This window comes from Dromiciops gliroides, chromosome 2 (assembly GCF_019393635.1).
Source record: "Dromiciops gliroides isolate mDroGli1 chromosome 2, mDroGli1.pri, whole genome shotgun sequence".
Taxonomy (NCBI): Eukaryota; Metazoa; Chordata; class Mammalia; order Microbiotheria; family Microbiotheriidae; genus Dromiciops; species Dromiciops gliroides.
Window position 1 is genome coordinate 190,000,217 of NC_057862.1, and position 19,238 is coordinate 190,019,454.

General features: G+C 38.0%; 1 protein-coding gene across 1 annotated transcript in view; it reads right to left on the reverse strand.

The window, feature by feature from the left end:
* Window positions 1-19,238, reverse strand: part of FSIP1 (fibrous sheath interacting protein 1) — a 246,793-nt gene that overhangs the window by 215,332 nt on the left and 12,223 nt on the right. The window contains exons 3-6 of the mRNA XM_043980546.1: window positions 18,231-18,315; window positions 14,063-14,217; window positions 5,868-5,882; window positions 4,708-4,801 (exon numbers count right to left, since the gene is read on the reverse strand). Of these exons, the coding sequence (XP_043836481.1) occupies window positions 4,708-4,801; window positions 5,868-5,882; window positions 14,063-14,217; window positions 18,231-18,315 (349 nt within the window). The remainder of the gene's footprint in view (window positions 1-4,707; window positions 4,802-5,867; window positions 5,883-14,062; window positions 14,218-18,230; window positions 18,316-19,238) is intronic.

Sequence of the window (19,238 nt, forward strand, 5' to 3'; positions counted from 1 at the left end):
CTGCCCCCAATATTATTCTTTCTTAATATCCAACCTGATAAGCCTCTCTGTGATTCACAGATTTAGAGGTGAAAGGGAATTTCAAGACCCCTAGAGAGGTTAAGTGACTTCCCCAAAGCCACATAGGTAATAAGGATTTAAACCTAGGCACTGTGTTCCACACCATTGTTCTTTTTAATATCACACTTAGCTAGGCTCCCTAAGCATAAAGGAATATGCAGAAAACCTTTGCACATTATCTGGACCTGCCAGAGTATACCCTTGGAGTACCAGGGTCACCTTCAAGCCATGATGGAGAATCCAAGTCGGATTATTATTTCCAAACACCAAACATGTGACTGGAAAGGTTTGGTTTGGTTTGGTTTTTAGTGGGCTAAAATAGGGTTGGAAACTGATAAATATCCAGGCACAGTCCAGAGGAAATAACATATAAAGTAGACAAATTTTAAGACACTATATAAACACTAGTTATTATTACTATTGTTGTTGTAAGCAATTATGTGGAAAGCTCTTGGGTAGAATATCAAGGAAAACTGCATCAAGCAAAGTAAAATATTCTCTAAAAGAATATCTTCATATGTCCAAAAGAAAAGGGGTAAAGAAATGGCTTCTCTACTTTGTTCACAACCAAATTGTTCTTCAATTTTTGAGTTTTTAAGAACTTTAATTTGATGCTGCCACCTGCTGGACAACTTTTATATGCAACCCTCATATCAAAAGTATTAAGTACTCCATTTTTTCATCACAAAGAGAATGAAAAATAATTCATGGTGCCGTAAAATGTTTAGGGTTTTGAAAATATATATGTACTGGGGGCAGCTAGGTTGTGCAGTGGATAAAGCACTGGCCTTGGATTCAGGAGGATCTAAGTTCAAATCCAGCCTCAGCCACTTGACACTTACTAGCTGTGTGACCCTGGGCAAGTCACTTAACCCTCATTGCCCCACAAAAAACAAACAAAACATGTACATGTACTTTCTTCATGTAAAAACACATATGTGTACCAAAATGTAAATGTCTGACTATACTACTCTGATGTAAATAGCAGCAGCAAAGAAGCTACCTCTTAGAGAAAGGAATAGAGTATTTCACAAAGGTTCTCCTTAAAACCTAAGAGTCAGCAGAACAATTTCCATTCTCCATAGGGATGAAGCAATCAGAGCTAAAGCAATGACACTAGAGAGAGTAAAGGTTCAGGAAAAGCCTCACCTATAAAAGCTCAAAATGAACAAAATAAACATCTTTCCCAGCAGTCCTTACCAATGACTTTATTTTCACATTTTATCCCAAATCCCATCCAATCTACAGCAATCTGAGCATTTTAAACCTAAGTATACTTACCTTTAAATAAGAAATGCATACAACAATTTAAAAGAGGTTTTCTGGGCAGCTTGCACCTCTCTGAGACCTCTGATTTCAACCTTTTGAGTATCAGTCATCTAAACTGTACAAGACAGACACAAGTCATGTGGCTCTTCTGGTAAACTGATTGCAAATGTGGCTCCAAAAGCACATAAATATTAAGACCACTGATTTAAGCTCAACACAAACACCACTTTTTTCTTAATCTTCAAAAAAATAAACATTTTATGGATTGCCCCCTTGGGTTTTGAAAAAGAAAACAAATTAACATTAATGTGAATACTGTGACTGAAAATGATGTTAAAAATTAGTTCACTGTCATACTCCTTCCACAGGGATCTGTCAGTCCTTAGAATACCCTCCTACAGAGAGTGCAGGAAATATCTGATGACCTTTAAAAAAAAAGTTTTCTTTCTTTATTGTGAACTTGACAAGATCAACAAACATGAACATTTCCATATATATATATATATATATATATATATATACACAAAGAATAGAAAAAGAGAATTGTATATTAAACCTTAAATCTTTTAGGTTCTTTAGGCATATATTGTTTAACACTATAGTTAGTATCGATACTCTCCTGCTTGTCTACATCCCCTTCCAAACGTCCTTCTGCTCACCTCTGTGTATTCTTTAATATTTCCTTTTCTTTTTTTCTTATCTTTTTTTGTGGGGGAGGGGGGAGAGAGGAATACTAGTATCACTACCCACTTGCCTACTCCAGGTGGCCTTTCAAGAGATGGTGCTAATTAGATAAAGAAGTAAACTGTTGAGTCCTATTTCCAAGCAAGAAATTATGACATCTGACTAAAACTCTGCATGTCGTTACTGTCATGGTCCAGATTTCTTGCTTGGAGTAAAGTGGTTCTCTGGGTTCCAGGACTTAGAAGGAACCTCAAGAGGTCAAGCTTTTCAATCACCAGCCTCTAGGCATATTATCTTCCTCAATGGCCCTGTCAAGTGTTCAAGCTGTAACAAGTTAAAAGCTGGATGATGCAGTGGATAGGATGCTGGGCCGGAAGTCAAGAAGACTCATCTTCCTGAGTTCAAATCTGGCCTCAGACACTTACTAGCTGTGTCTCACTGGGTGAGTCACTTCACCCTGTTTGCCTCAGTTTCCTTATCGTTAAAATAAACTGGAGAAGAAAAGGGCAAATCACTCCAATATCCTTGCCAAGAAAACGATAGGTATGGAGATAATTTTTTAAATGTGTTGTGTGGCCTTTCTTTTAACATAGTACAATAAACATATTGCTAAAAAGCCTCCCAAATTAAAATTGGATCTTTAATACCAATTGGTTATCATGTTGACAGAGAAAAGCCAATATTTTCATATTTCAAATGGTCTAACAGCAATAGCAAATTCAGTTTCAGTGTGACATATCTTAGAATAAAATGTGCCAACCAGGAGCTATACGCCATTGATTTAAGTGAAGCCTTTTTCAGAGTCCAAATCCCCTTTACCCAAAGAGATCTTGAAACATCACTGTTCTATGCAGCAAGCTTTGGTCGAGATTAATCCAATCCATAGTTGCTTCAAGAGGTTATCCCCATGCAGGGACTATGAATCTGGGATCTATAGACCCCTGTGGATAGAATGCAGTAGGGTGTGAACTTGGATAGGAAAAAATGTACATCTTTATTCTCACTAATTTCTAACTGAAATTTAGTATTCTCTGCTATTACGAATGTAGGAAGCAATAGCTCTTCATTCTATCATTAAAAAATAAAATTTAACTTTGAGCTTAACTAATATTTTAAATGTATTACCACGTTATTTGGTATATTAATAAACACATGTTGCTATGTAGCAAATTAGTTTTTTAATATTTTGAAAACTGTGTAATTGGTTTGCTTTGCAATCCTATGTAAGTTAGGTATTTAAAGACATTATTCTAAGAAGGCGTCCAAAGGCTTCACCTAACTACCTAAAGTGTCCATGACCCAAGAAAGATGAAGAATATCTGACCTAGAGACATTCAGAGAGTCTGAAATATTTCAACAAAAACATATCAAGAGACTTCTATAATCATAGTAACCTTGTTAGCGACTGGGAATACATAGGTAAAAATTATACATTCCCTAGCTTCAAGGAGCTTACATTCAATGGGAATTACTTCTGGGTATTCTACAAAGTTGGAGTTTTACTATGGAGATGAGAAGTTGCTCATTGAAATATCTAAGTAGAGAAAACGTCCCCTAACAGGGCCCTTCCTCTCTGCAGACAGAGAAGATGGCTGCCTGCCTCTGTGGAATCACTGGAGGAAAGCCAAAGGGAGCCTTACCCCCAAATTATCAAACTCTGTCCTATTGCCTAAAATTCCTGTAGTGAGAGTCAATAGATCAGGGCATTGTATCTCCAAAAGGTCCTGTTCAAATAATATTATGTTAGAGAAATTAATGCATTAACAGACTTAATCATATTGGCTAACCTCTGAAAGTAGAGTCCTAAGAGAACAGGGCAGTAGGAAAGGAAAGCCAACAAATGAAGAGTACATCTTGGTGGAGCACTTCAGTGGTGAGTCCCAAGTAACAGACCAGGGGACAACTTGAGTACATTGAATATCTAGGTAAGGGAGGCTCCCAACAGAAAAGAGAAGGGCACAAGGGAAATAAACACTAAGATTTATATAGCTCTTTCCTTACAACAAGCCTGTGAGGTAGATGGCACAAGAATTATTATCCCTGTCTTATAGATGAGGAAACTGGGGATGTGAATTTGCCCATAATTGTATGTATGTTTATCCTTCATTCTCAAAGAGGACCATAACATTATGGTGATGTCATGACTTGCACTGAATTGGATTTAAATGAAGGAAGGCTGTACAAGGCCACCAACCTCACTCTCTCCTGATCAGGACAACTGGAGATGGCGCTGGATTTTTAAGGCAATTGGTTTTAATTGGCTTGCCCGGGGTCACACAGCTAGTTAGTGTCTGAGGTGAAATTTGAACTTAGGTCCTCCTGACTCCAGGGCTAGTGTTCTATCCACTGCACCACCTACCTGCCCCAAAGCACATATATAAGGTGAGACTCAAACCAAGGCCACCTGACTACAGCTCTATTCACTGTGTATACCACGTTGCCTCATTGGTATATCACAGGAGGACTTTTTATCCTGCTTCCTAATTTGGCATCCTGCTATCTATGGCCACATAGACATTCACTATAACTATACCAGAATCTTGGTGTTCCCAAATAGATTAGGCTAATGTAACCAGCTATTTCCCTAAAGAAAAGCTGGATCATCACTCATTAATTTTTGAGTCTATGTGTATATCTGGCTCAAATTCATTTCTTCTACAAAACTTTTTTTTCAAAGTCATCTTTCTTACTCACCAGTTGTCCCTTCTGAAGAGGTGGTCAAAGTCACAAACTTTTTGGTATTTTCTATCTCCTCATTGCTCTGTATGGCATCAAAATTTTTGATAGTCTAACGAAAGAAAGAAAGAAAGAATCTGAACATAGGAAAGAAATAGGGCAACTATACTCATTTTAGTTAAAAACAACATTGTTTCTAGAATGGCTCAGAAAATGAAGAAAGTACAATTCTTTTTTGTTTGATTTTTTTTGTTTTTGTTTTTTTTTGATGAGGCAATTGGGGTTAAGTGACTTGCCCAGGGTCACACAGCTAGTAAGTGTCAAGTGTCTAAGACAGAATTTGAACTCAGGACCTCCTGACTCCAAGGCCAGTGCTCTATCCACTGTGCCACCTAGCTGCCCTGTACAATTCTTTTTTTAAACTCAAATAACTCAGTTTTATAAAAATTCCATGTTCTAGTAATCTTTCTGCCATTGTGAGAATCTTACAACAGTAATTTCAGATGGAGGCAAGGTATATTGCTCTCATTATATAATTACTATTCTTTTTTACTGACTATGACCTTTTCAAGTCAAGTAAATAATTTCTCCATCCTGCTTAAAGTTGCCTACAGCTAATGAATAACCTAGAGGTACATGATCTGATTAGAATTCCAAACATTTCATGGTTTGAAACATTGAAGCATATATACAACTATTTACCAAATCCTATTCTAGGCTGGCTGAAACTCACAGAGAATCAATGAGAATAAATGAAAATAAATAACTGACCAGGTTTGTCTGCTAAAATATAGCTTTTGCCTTGACCAATCAGACATTTGTTACTTTCACATGCTGTAGGTAATCCCTCCCACTCCCGCTCCAAAGGAAATATTAGCTTTCAAAAGTTTATCATTAATTAAATTATTTTTACTGAAAAAAGCCAAGTGATCTAGAAGAACTTCTTCAAAAATAATTCAATCGGGGGGCAGCTAGGTGGTGCAGTGGATAAAGCACCAGCCCTGGATTCAGGAGAGCCTGAGTTCAAATCCAGCCTCAGACACTTGAAACTTACTAGCTTGATGACCCTGGGCAAGTCACTTAACCCCCATCGCCATGCAAAATAATTATAATAATAATTATAATAACAATAACAATAATTCAATCTATTATTATATCACATTGTTTCTTCCTCTGACCTTAGATGTTTTCTCCTTGGAATGCATAAATCCGAAAATCCAGATAGAAAGCAGTAAACAGAAGGAAGGAAACATCAGAATTACAAAGAAAGACCATAAAGTCCAAAGAATGTTAAAAAAAAAAAAGTTAAGTCGACAAGTATTTACTGAATATCTACTATATGACTAACACTGGGCTAAATACTATAAGAAACAGAAGAAAACTCACATTCTTTTCCTTAAGGATACTGTAAGCTAAGTAAGAATGAAAGGCCAAGATTTGGTTGGGAAACTGTGGGGGTTTTTTCATGATTTTTAGCCATATGGCATAAGTGGAAAAATATTAGTGTAAAAAATATGAGTTTTATCTCAGGGAGTGATTTGAGATCTTGAGAAGTACTTACAATTAACCAGATGCAATTGAGCCTACTCTATTCCTTCTACTTACTTCTGGACCCAACTCACTGGCCATCTGCAGCATTATTCCTAGATACTGATGAACCAACTCAAAGTGTGTCACTGTCTGGACAATAGGCATTCTTCCATCATTTAGGAGTTTTCTACGTGTATTGTAAGGCTGGTCTCTCTTAAGTTTCAGTAGATCTAATTGAGGATGCCCTGAAGTCTCATGGGGCTTTATACAAGCAGCATCAGTGTCATACAAAAAGAGGAGCATATGAAAGGTCTTACCATCCATCCCTCTTTCATAGGGCATCCTCCAGGACAGAGTTGAACTCAGTATTTATTTATGTGCTCTCTATGATCATATCTATCCAATAATTTTTTTTTTGCAGGGCAATGAGGGTTAAGTGACTTGCCCAGGGTCACACAGCTAGTAAGTGTCAAGTGTCTGAGGCCAGATTTGAACTCAGGTCTTCCTGAATCCAGGGCCAGTGCTTTATCCACTGCACCACCTAGCTGCCCCTATCCAATAAATCTTGAAGGGAAGTGAACTTCTTGCTTCATTATCAAAATTTTTTATGATCTTGACACATGTGTAGATTTTGAGATATTTGTATGTATCTGGCTAAACGCCTTGAAAAAGCCATCTACAATAGGTGCCTCTACTTCTCCTCTAACTCTCTTCTTAACTCTCTCTTCAAACCAGCTTCTGACCTCATCATTCCACCATAATTTCCCTCTCCACAGTGACTAATGATCTCTTAGTTGCTAAATCTAATGGCCTTTTCTTAATCCTCATTCCTCTTGACCTCTCTTCAGGTTATGACACTGTTGAGTATTCTCTTCTCTAGGTTTCTGAGACACTGCTCTCTCATAGTTCTCTTCCTATCATCTGATTACTCTTTCTAAACCTCCTTTACTGGATTTTCATCCAGGTTATACCTACTCTGGTCTGAGTCCTTTTCTCTTCTCCCTCAATACTACTTCACTTCATGATCTCATCAGTTCCCATGGGTTCAGTTATCATCTCTAGGCTAATGATTCTCAGATGTACTTTTTCAACCTAACCTCTCTGCTGACCTCCAACCTCGGGTCTCCAACTACCAACAGATAGACATTTAAGCCAGACATCCTGTAGACATCTTAAATTCAACATGTAGAAGACAGAACTCATTATCTTTCTCCCAAATCCTCCCCACTTCTAAACCTCCCCTATTAACTGTCAAGAGCACCACCATCCTCCCAGTCCCCCAGATCTATAAACTCAGTTTCATCCTGTGGGGACCAATTTTTAATTGGGGAGTGTTAGCTAAGCGGTTCGCCGCAATATTGGGACAAGGAAGGAGACCGGCAGCCTCCCTCAAAACAGAACAGGATTTATTTTAACAAGAACGAACTTAAAAACAACAACACAAACAGCATCAGTAGGATCAAGGGAAAGGAAACAAAATGGGGAAAGGGAAATTATACAACCTCAAAAGATACCACCTCACAGGAATCAGCTGAGAATATGCACCAAGACCGCCTGTCTTTCCAGCATCCAGCTAGAATGCCAAATTCTCCTCCCCCAATCCCAGAAAAACCCCACACCAGCCCCAGCCAATGGGATGGCCGGTTTGACAGTCACATGACTGCCCTCACTAGGCTTCCAATCATTATAATTTTGCCAGGCCCATGTAGGCGTCAGCGAGTGGTGATGATGTGAGGGGCCAGTGCCATGGCAACAGCTAAAACCAGTGAGTGGAGCACCGTGCAGTTTGCAGAACCCCAGGCCAGTGTGCGCCGAGGCATAAAGACCTCAAATAACAATGAATTCTTTACATTCCCCCCTTTGTTTCATCAAGAAACACGGGCTGTTTCCTTGATGGAACAATAAATAATAAACAATAAATGAATTTTTTAAAATAACAGAATATCATAACCAATGCTAACAAACAATATAGGAAAGGGAAAATACATATTACAGATGATGTATATAGTAACAGAAAGAAAAACAAAAATGTCCATTTAAAGTCCTTAAAATCTTGTCTTAGAAGGAGGGTTGAGATGTCATCAGGGGAACTGGACTCTGGTCTTTGTAGTTCTAATAATAAATGACGGCTGTCTCCCTGACAGGTGTCAGCATCAGGGGAGGCTAAAAGTAAATCACCAACATACGGCAATAAAGTGGAACCTTTAAAAGTAATAGAGGCCAGGTCCCTACCACTGTGAAGCATGTAGCCTCACATAGGATTGAAGAAACTATGGTAGCAGGACTAGGAATAATATAATTGTTAATAGCTCTAAGATCTTGTACAAAATGATAAACAGGTTTGCCATCCTGTATCTAACAGACAATCATTATACGTGTCCCCAACTTTGAGGGTCACATGGGGTTCATTACTCTGGGGAGGTGAATGGATTGGTGCAAGAGGGTTCAAAATTTCAGGATCTGGAAAAGTAAAGCTTTCTGTATTTATTTTCTACTCCTTCCCTGGAAACGGTCAGTCCTGTGTCTCCTTCTGAGGGATTCTAGAGTTACCCCTATTCTGATTCTGTCCTTCTGTACCTCCTTGATAGGGTCTACGAGTATACTAATTCTGGTTGTAATAAGGTCTGTAATTATCTTGGTTGTTTCCTTTCTGGAAAAAATTTTCATAATTATTCAGTTTCTCCTGAAAAAATATCCCAGACCCTCAGTTACTGCCCACCTGAGTTCTTGCTTTCTAATTCTACATTCTCTCAATGAGTGTCCTTGTTTTTCACAGTACTGACACACCTTAGGGGTTTTGTCCTGACCTTTAAATGCCTGACCTGAAAGTGCTGGTGCCAGAATGCTTTGCTTAGCCATATTGTCTTCATTCGCCTCAAAGATATAGGTGGCAATTTCTTTAAGCCTTTCTACAGCCATATCTTTCCAGCCTGGACACTGTATCATTAAAAATTTATGGATTTCTGGCAATAATTGATATACAAATGTATTACGTATAATATAGGAGTCTTTTGAGTCTAGTAGGTCCAGTCTTGAAAATTGCCTAGCAGCTTCACATGGTCTATCATAAAATCTATTAGGTTGTTCATTAGGCTCCTGAGCAAGTTTTAAACATTTTTGCCAGTTGTCAGATTTCTTAGAGCAGGATTCCATTCCTTTCAGTAGCATTTCCCTAGCATTTTTTAATTCTTGGAATTGCTATGGATCATTATAATCCCAGTTTGGCTCCTGGAGAGGCCACTCTGTTAACGCTTCCCCAGAAGCCACCAAGGAATTTCCTGCTGTGACAATATCTGCAATTTCACTTGGGGATAGTATAATTTCCATAAGACAAGTGACATCAGCCCAAGTGGGTTGATATGTATTAAATATAGACCTTAACTGCAAAATTACTGACTTCGGATTCTGATCAAACCTAGGTATAAGTTTCTTCCATGCACACAGATCCTTTGGACTGAATGGGCTATATATTTTACGCTGTGCTCCTCTGCGGGCTGTAACATTCTGTAGGGGGAGCAGTTTCTGTTGATATGATTCTAAAGACTGGTCTAAATCTGTTTCTGACCTCAGGTCATCTCCAATAGAGGGACCTGTACTGGTATCCCTCTGAACACGTGGTCTACTATGGTCATATGCCTTCCTCTCTTTACAGCTTTTTTGGAAAAAATACCACATTGCAATAATGACAATAACGAGAATAAAATTTATAGCCATTTGAGCTATAATGATAGTGGCATAGTAAAGTTCGAATTTAGTTGTAATGCTTCCAGTAATATTGTATATGTGCTCAGTGGGAAAGATAAACTCTCCCATACCATTGTTCCAAAGATTTTTTTACTGTGTTTGTGAGGAGGAAACCAGCAATGCCATGAATAAGTATTGAGCAGGTCAACAGTTTAAATAGGGACAATATGTTGTCCCTAAATATGCCAATTAGAATATACAAGGGAGGAGCCAAATATTCAATCATGGCGCAGTTCAAAATGAACCCGCTTTTCTCTGACCAGCAAGATAAACGCTAAGGTTTTTTAAGAGCAAGGGAGATTGCCTAAGGGGGCAGTGGGGGAGGGGCAAGAAGGTCACCCAGGTTAGTTGGCTCATGGCCAAATAAGGGGGAGGGGGGGTGGGTTAAAGAAATTCACTAGGTTAATCAATTCCTGGTTGACTCACCAAAAACTGTGGGGACCAATTTTTAATTGGGGCGTGTTAGCTAAGCAGCTTGCTGCAATATTGGGGCAAGGAAGGAGACCGGCAGCCTCCCTCAAAACAGAACAGGATTTATTTTAACAAGAACGAACTTAAAAAAAATAACACAAACAGGATCATTAGGATCAAGGGAAAGGAAATAAAATGGGGAAAGGGAAATTATACAACCTCAAAAGATACCACCGCCCAAGAATCAGCTGAGAATATGCAGCAGACCTCCTGTCGTTCCAGCGTCCAACTAGAATGCCCAATTCTCCTCCCCCATCCCAGAAAAACCCCACACCAGCCCCAATCATTATAATTTTGCCAGGCCCATGTAGGCGTCAGCGAGTGGTGATGATGTGAGGTGCCAGAGCCCTGGCAATGGCTACAACCAGTGAGTGGAACACCGTGCAGTTTGCAGAACCCCAGGCCAGTGTGCACCAAGGCATAAAAACCTCAAATAACAATTAATTCTTTACAATCCTCAATCTTTCACTATCTCTCACCCCCATCTCCAAACTGTTGCCAAGGTCTGTCAATTTCATCTTTGCAACATCTATTAATATGCCCCCTTCTCTCCTCTGAAACTTCCACCACTCTGGTACAGGCCCTCATCATCTGCTGGTTTCTTGCAATAACTGCTGGGTCTTTGCCTATCATAAGTCTCTCCCCACCCTAGTCCATCCTGCATTCAGCTGCCAAAGTGACTTTCCTAAACCACAGGTCCATGTCACACCCCTACTCAATAAACTGCAGTGGCTCTCCATCATCTCCAGGTTCCAATATAAAACCCATTTGGTGTTCAAAGCCCTTCATAACCTAGTTCTACTTTTCTAGTCTTACATCTTATACCGCCTCCCAAACCTCCCACCTATATACTCTTCAGTAAAGTAACACTGGCTTTCTTGCTGTTCCTTAAACAAGACACTCCATCTCTAAACTCCAGGCATTTTCACTGGCTGTCTCCCATGCATAGAATGTTCTCCTTCATCTCTACCTTCCAGCTTCCCTGGTTTCCTTCCAATTTAGCTAAATCTCACCTTCTAAAGAAAGCCTTTCCCAATCCCTCTTAAATCTAGTGCTTTCCCTCTGCTATATTTCCTATTCATCCTGTATATAAGCTTGTTTGTGCAAAATTATTTGCATGTTGTCTCCCCCATTAAACTGTAAGTTCTGCAAGAGCAGGGACTGTTTGCTGCTTTTCTTTGTGTTCCAGTGGTTAGCATAGTGCCTGGCACATAGCAGGCATTTAATAAATACTTATTTATTGACTGACCATGAATGGACTCCATATTCCTATAATGCTTGGATTCATGATATAAGCCTAATTCAATGGGAAAAATTTTCTGGACTATGTCTTTCAGAAGTCTGTGCCTGAGTTCTACAGCATGACAGTGAGACCAACCATGCACTCTGATTAAGCATGAGGTGTTGAAAACCAGCGAGTTTCAAGAGGTTATAAGTATTGCCCGTCTGGGAGAAAAGGGGAAAAGGCAGAGGTATTAAGATGCATATAGTGTTAGCCAATGGACATAGGTGTAGCCAATGGGATAATGAGGTAGGAAGAAGCCACTACCATGTCTAGGCCATTCTAATGCCAATTAGAGACGTAGTAGGCATCTTCAATAGTCAGCCAGTTGTCATGTCAATAGAAATCAAGGCTCTCTATCTAAATTGCCAGAACACCTCCAGACTACAGTGTGAACAACAATTAATACCCTATTGTTTGTTTTGTGCCAAGATCAAGAGAGAAGTGGATAAGCAGATTATTTCATACTTTGATCTCCAACATCTGTGCCATGAGTTTAAAGTGATATGACTCTCTCTAGAATCAAAGGGAAAAGGACTATATGGGGAATGTTTATGCCCTAATTCAGTTCCTTGCTATTTACACATTCAGTTTTAGTGTCTTTTGTTCTAATTTCACATTATCTTGCTTGATCTAGGCAAATTGTTACTGGGTAGGAGCTCTGAACTCCTGGAACAGATGCTGGTCCAAAACATATTTAACATCAGAAATAGCAAGGGGTCCCAGAGCCATGTGAAATAGGAACCTTGGCAGAGGGTTTGGGGAGGGCTATACTACAATTTTATTGAAGACATTTTTGGAGAAGAGAAAGGTAATGTGATGAAGTAGAAAGAAAGCTGGATTTGCAGAAGACCTGAGTTAGGATCCTGTCTCTGCCACTTTCTACCTATATAATCTTGAGCAAGTTACTTTAGCCTTACTGACCCATAGTTTCCTCATCTATAAAACGAAGGACTGGATTAGATGACTGATAAGGTCCCTTCCAACTCTAAATCTATAATTACCTTAGGTTAACTTTTGATATTCTGAACCAAATTCCTTTTTTATAAGACCTAAACAATAAACACTATTTTAACTAAAGCTATGGTCTGATATAGAAAATACTTTGCAAAATGCTGTCGTCTTCTTATTTTCAGTCAGAATACCCACAATATTTATATAGATCATTCCCATAAAGAAGATAAATAGGTATATGTCTGTAATTACAAACTTCTCAATTGTCTTTTTTTTATAATCTGTGATTATTTTTAGCCCATTCAATTCAACTCCCACAAACACCAGAAAAGACACTGATACTGGCAACCTGTTATTTGTTGTCTGTTAAGAAAAAACTAATTTCCTTTCTGTGCTATTAATTCAGTCCAGTGTCTTCAAACTCTCTTCTTGAATAAGGTATTTATGCTATAAGAGCAAGGGCTTCTAAGTAGGGCCTTTGATCTGAATTATATTTTGTGAATTTTTGCTATGCTCCCCTGTAACCTCCTTCATAAATATCAATGTATATGTCAATCTGGTTTGAAGGATATTGTTAAATTCTTCATGGAATTTCTCTGCCTCTTCACCCTTTGCAACAGACATTGTTTTATAAGCTGGGACTGGTCTTTTTGTTTGTTACAGTCTTCACTGGCATGTCTGGGCAATACTATCAGGTCTCCCACAAAAAATATTTCTTACTCCCTTTGAGTATATGATCAAACCAGATTCTACCAATTCACCAATATATAAGCCATCCTTCCATTTGGCTATACCTTATACCCAATTTCATAAGAAAATTATTTAGGTCCAACTTATTTAAAAGATACCTGAAGCTAAATTAAATTTAGACTACTTAAGACAGTTACATATAGATACCCATCTTATGTCACTCTTCTTAACTGTTTACACAGCTGATCCACAGATCACAAATAATAGTCACCAAGCATCACATTTTTTTTTTGACCTGGCTATCCACTAAGCAAACTTTAAACTCCATGTAGAGAGAACAGTACTTCTTGTTCAGATGTAAGACCAAGATGCCCCACTCCTCACTACAGAGTTCAAGCAAAAAGATCCAGCCCTATATCCCTGAAAAAAAAATACTCATCAGTACAGGTCCGGTGCATACCTATTATCAGAAGTACTTCATAACACAAATTGTACTATTAAGGGTTAGACATACAACAATCTATTAACTATTAAGCAGAATACAGACACATTCAATGTTCATACTCAAAGAATAAAACAAAATATTTCCTTAAAAATTACCTCAAGCCAATCCTACTTCTCATCAACATAGCCACGGAGTAGCATACCTTCCCCAGAGACTGTCGCCTCTCATACGGCACATAATTGTCATCTCTCTCTTACCCGAAGTCCTTCCCACAGTTTTGTTCTCATTTCTTGGCCTTGCTTTTTAATTTCTTTTTCTTTAAATTGTTTCTCCACCAATAGTTTATCAAGTCTCTTCATCTTTTTAACAGCTTCCTGAAGTTGAAGGTCTGATTCTTTTGTTTTGGAAACATCTACATGATATAGAAAGTAAAAGTTTATGTAGCTTTTAGAATTGGAACAGATCATCTAGTTCAACCCCTTCATTTTATAGATAAGGGATCTGGGGCTTCTTCTCACCACATGTATTACCTTTTAGTCCATTCATTGCCCTTGCCTAAACTGTCCTCCTTCCTACTCTCTCTCCATTCATTCAAATCTCATCTCCCAACTAAAGGATCCTCTTCAAGATTGACTTCAGCTTCCACTGTCTCCAGGAAGTATTCCTTGAACACATTAGCTTTCAGTGACTTCTCCCTTCCTTTGAACTACTATAGCAAATGGTCTTGCCTAAGTATTAAAATCGCAAGGTTTTCATTATCTATTTATTCTTTAATTAACTGAATCGCCACAGTAGGGTAAGCATTAAACTAACCAGCAGGAGAGTGGACTCTGCTTGAAGTAAAGCGGTAATGGATTAAAGTTCTGGTTTCGCCACTTTCTAACTATGTGACCTTGGGCAAGTTACTTAACCTAAGTTTCAGCTTCTTCTTTTTCTATAAAATGGAAACAAGATTATTTGCAGTACCTAATTCACAGGAATTGTTGTAAAGAATTTCTCTGTAGACTGTACAGGGCTATATCAACAATGATAATTACTGTTATCATAGCCGGCATTTATACCTCATCAAAAGGTTTACAAAGTACCTTACATACAATCAGGCCTCACAATAACCCTGTCAGATAGATATTATTATTCCCATTTATTAGATGGGGAAACTGAGGCTCAGAAAGTTTTTTGTGATTTGTCCATGATATCAGTGTATTAGTGGCAGAAGATAAATTCAAACCCAGGTCTCTCCTGATTTGTAGATCAAGAATCTTTTCATTATACTATATCAGAAGTTATAAAAATATAAACACACACATACATATATGTATACATATAGACAGAGAAACAGACAGACAGACAGATATGTAGCCACTCTTGGGTATAGGAAGATGTAAATGAATAGAACCTGGCCTCAAGAAGCTTAAGATATGATAGGAGAGATAAGACACTGACACAAGTAACTACTAAACTTGCAGCCAAGAGAGACATAGCTTGGAATCCTGCTTCTGATGCTTATTATGAACTATGTCACCATCAGGAAAAGGTTAATGGTTGCATAACTTCTGAGCCCCTATTACCTCATCTGTAAGATGGAATAAAATTATGTCTGTAAAACTTGCCATACAGTAGTTGTGAGAATGAGATACCGATGAGTTAAGAGATGTAAAATGCTTTGTAAACCATAAAGCATTATACAGATATCAGTTATTATTATGGTTACGATCAATAGAGTTCTATATGTGAATAATGAAACGTTTTAACTTTTTGAGAATGTTTCATTGTTGGGGGCAGCTAGGTGGCACAGTGGACAAAGCACCAGCCCTGGATTCAAGAGGATCTGAGTTCAAATCTGAACTCAGACACTTGACACTTACTAGCTGTGTGACCCTGGGCAAGGCACTTAACCCTCGTTGCCCGGCAGAGAGAGAGAGAGAGAGAGAAAATGTTTCATTGTTACCCAGGAACTCCCTTGAGTTTTCATTTTTAACATTAAATTCTAGGAAATTGGGGTCACTTACGGACTTTGAAATTATTCAGATTTTAAATTAAATATAACTATAATAACCATGCAGGGAAATAATCAAACAAATATTGAATCATTTTGGTTTTTTAAGACTTCCTGGCTTAGATCAATAAGAATTTATTGTTAGGTGAAAGAAACAATTCACAGCTTTGGAAAAGTCCAAATGATGTCATCTCATTCCCCCTAATGGGGCCACTTTGTTTTTGAAGGGGAGGAGCCTATGAGAATATCAGCCCTATTAATGAGTGGGTACTGCAACACTTAATGCAGCCAGTACAATACCTCTAATTCCCCACTGCCATTCCTAAAATTCTCAGCTTGTGTCTACTTGGGTGGTCTAAAGATCAGGTATTTTAAAAGCATCTTACACAGTTTATACAGCTATCATAGCAAGATAAACAAACACAACTGAAATTTGTCTTATTGTACTGTGGCCCACAATGAATCTAAACCATACTACCTTCTTTCACTTGGCTTAGGATATCCTGAGGCATATCAAAGAGATTGAAATACTGAACTTCATATTCATCTTCTGAAGCAATCAGACTGGAATTAAGTTCTTGTAATCAAGCAAAAACAAAAGTGACAATATTCAGCCTTTCAAAAATTAATTAAAACTAAGTAAAAATTCATATATTAAAAAGCAGAAAGTGTTGGGTTTGTGTCCTGGCTCCAACATTTGCTATCTACATAGCCTAAATCATTTTAACTATTTAAGCCCCAGGTTACTTATCTATAAAATAGACATATCTCTAATTACTACAGAGGATTAGAGCAAAAAAATGCTTTATAAAGCTTAAAGCACTGTTATTGTATTGTTATTATGAACATGATTAACAAATTACTACTAATAAATTCTATTTATCATATAATTTCAATAATACATAGGTATATGAACAAAGGCACTTTGTCATCATGGATATAGATTATTGGGTTAGAGATAAGTACTCATTATCATGGGTAGCATCATGATGATGGGAGTTCAAATACTATCTCTAACATTTACTATGTGAACCTTCATAAGTCACTTAACCTCTACTGCCGTAGGCAACTCTAGAACACTTCTCTACTAAGTTTTAAATGGATTGCAATCTGCATTGATGTGGATCAAAGCGTCACACAGGGAGTTCCCTATGCTGAGGAAATTAACAATAATAGTTAAAATAGCTGGCACTTACATAGGACCTAGTTTTTAAAAATCACAGATCTATCATATATTTGTGTAATGGTTTAGAGAATACACTCTAGCAAATTAACATGTAACAGTATTTTAAAAACTAACATTTTTCTAATACTTTATCCTAAAACTATATTTCTTTATACTTTGATGTATACATGATTATATGAGCAAAGATTTTTTTCCTCAAGCCATAAAGATCCAAATCCCTGAATTCCTTGAAAGTAGTTTTTGGAACTTGCCTTCTATGTTTTTCACCCTGTTCACTTCATGTCCATGTCTCTCCATACATTCTCTGTATCAGTTACCCTTCCCACTCAGAAACTCCAAAGCCACCATCAAGATCAGAAGCTCACCTACAAGTGAGAACTTGTGGAAGCATGAAACACATTCCATTTAGAGCTTTGACGCAGGTTAACTCTTCAAATTCTTCTATTATTTAAGTTCTGCCAGATGAATTGGCTTCCTATATTGCCAACACACCTGGTTCCCCAACCCCAATCATAAAGCCTTACTACCTTCAACACAAGTTGTATGTCCACAGAATCTCCTTTTGAACCCAATCTCTATTTTGATTGGCCTTCCTCTTCCCCAGGCCCATTCAACTATAGTTCACCAGTCTCCTAGCTCATTCACTGTGGTATTTTGAAAACCTACTCTCTCCTCAAACTCCCCTTCATCTCCTAATGTTTTAACTAACCTTATCCCACCTATAAGCGTTAGCTAAAACCTGGCTTTCCCATGAAAATACCACATACCTCCTAACCCCCTACACTGGAAGCCATTTTCTCTGTAATCCCACATCCACACACAAAGCCAATAGGAGAAAGTTGGCATATTCCTCCATCCTCCAATGCTATTTCCAGACAGTTTTTCTATCTTCATCCCTCAATAACCATTGCTCTTTTAAAACATATGTAATTTCTTTATCTTTATCTTCATTGTTGTCATCTATCACCTTCCAAGTCACTCTGTCAACTTTCTCAATGGCATGGTTCATAAACATCTTTAATCTACTCCCAGGAGCCATCCTCAGAAACTCCCAATATTCAAGCTGATAATCCGACTAAATGTCCTTTGTTTTTGGAATGTATTCTTTGTGGTTATTATTAGCCTACTAGCATACCTGAATATTCAGTGCAAGAAGACTTGATCTGTTCACGTAAACTGTGGTCAACCTCATTGGAATAATATTGAGGGGTTTTTACTTTCTGAGTATCATGTTTCTTCTTACCATTAATGCTGCTACTTTCCCTGAAATTGTAATTTTCTCTATTGCTCTGCTGGCCACTACTGTTCAAGTTGATTGAAGTATCAACCTAAAAATAAATCTTAGATTCAGTCATAGTATTGTTAAAATATAGTTTATTTTTTAAATAAATACTTGCATGTTAGTAAAAGTATTGACCTGAGAAATCAAAGTACACATACAAACACCTCTGGGTGTTTTTATATATATGTGTGTGTGTGTGTGTGTGTGTGTGTGTGTGTGTACGTACACATATATATACATACACATGCCTGCATAGATATGTGTATACATATACACACATATGTGTGTATATATACATATATACATGTTTGCATTGAAACATAGAAATACCACTGTCCCTGCCAAATATAGCAGAGCAGAACCCAGGCCTAGCTATGCCCACACCAATGACAAGAAAAGCTTAGTGATTTTCAAAGAACATAGTACCTATTCAATAAGTAGAAGAAACTATCACTACTTAGCCTGAAAGGAAAGCTGAGAGGAAGCTTAAATATTCAAATATTAAAAGGATGCTGTGCAGAAGATGGAGATCAAATGTTCTCCATCTCCATTGAGGGAACAATAAGAGAAAAATGTTTAACTGCAGAATTTGATTTGATATATGTGTGTATATGAATATATATAGATAGATTTTATGTTAGACACAGTTCAGCTAGATACAAAGAACTTCCTAACAGTGAGTATGCTAAACACTGGTAGGCATTTCCTGATGAACATAAGGAAATAATTTTCTCTGAAAGTTGTTTTTAAGTGACACTCTATATTGTTTCTAGGGTGCATTGTATCGTGTGTCTGAAGACAGAGGAATGGCGCCGTTGGCCTCTCAAGAATACTTTCATCCCTCTGAATCTTTGCACTCAGGTCTAACCCACTGAGTGGCAAGTTTTGATCCCTGCAGAGTCTGAGGGCCTGTCCCTCTGCTCTGTCCAGCAATTAGACCTCCAGTCCTTGGTTTCTACCAGAGGGTGG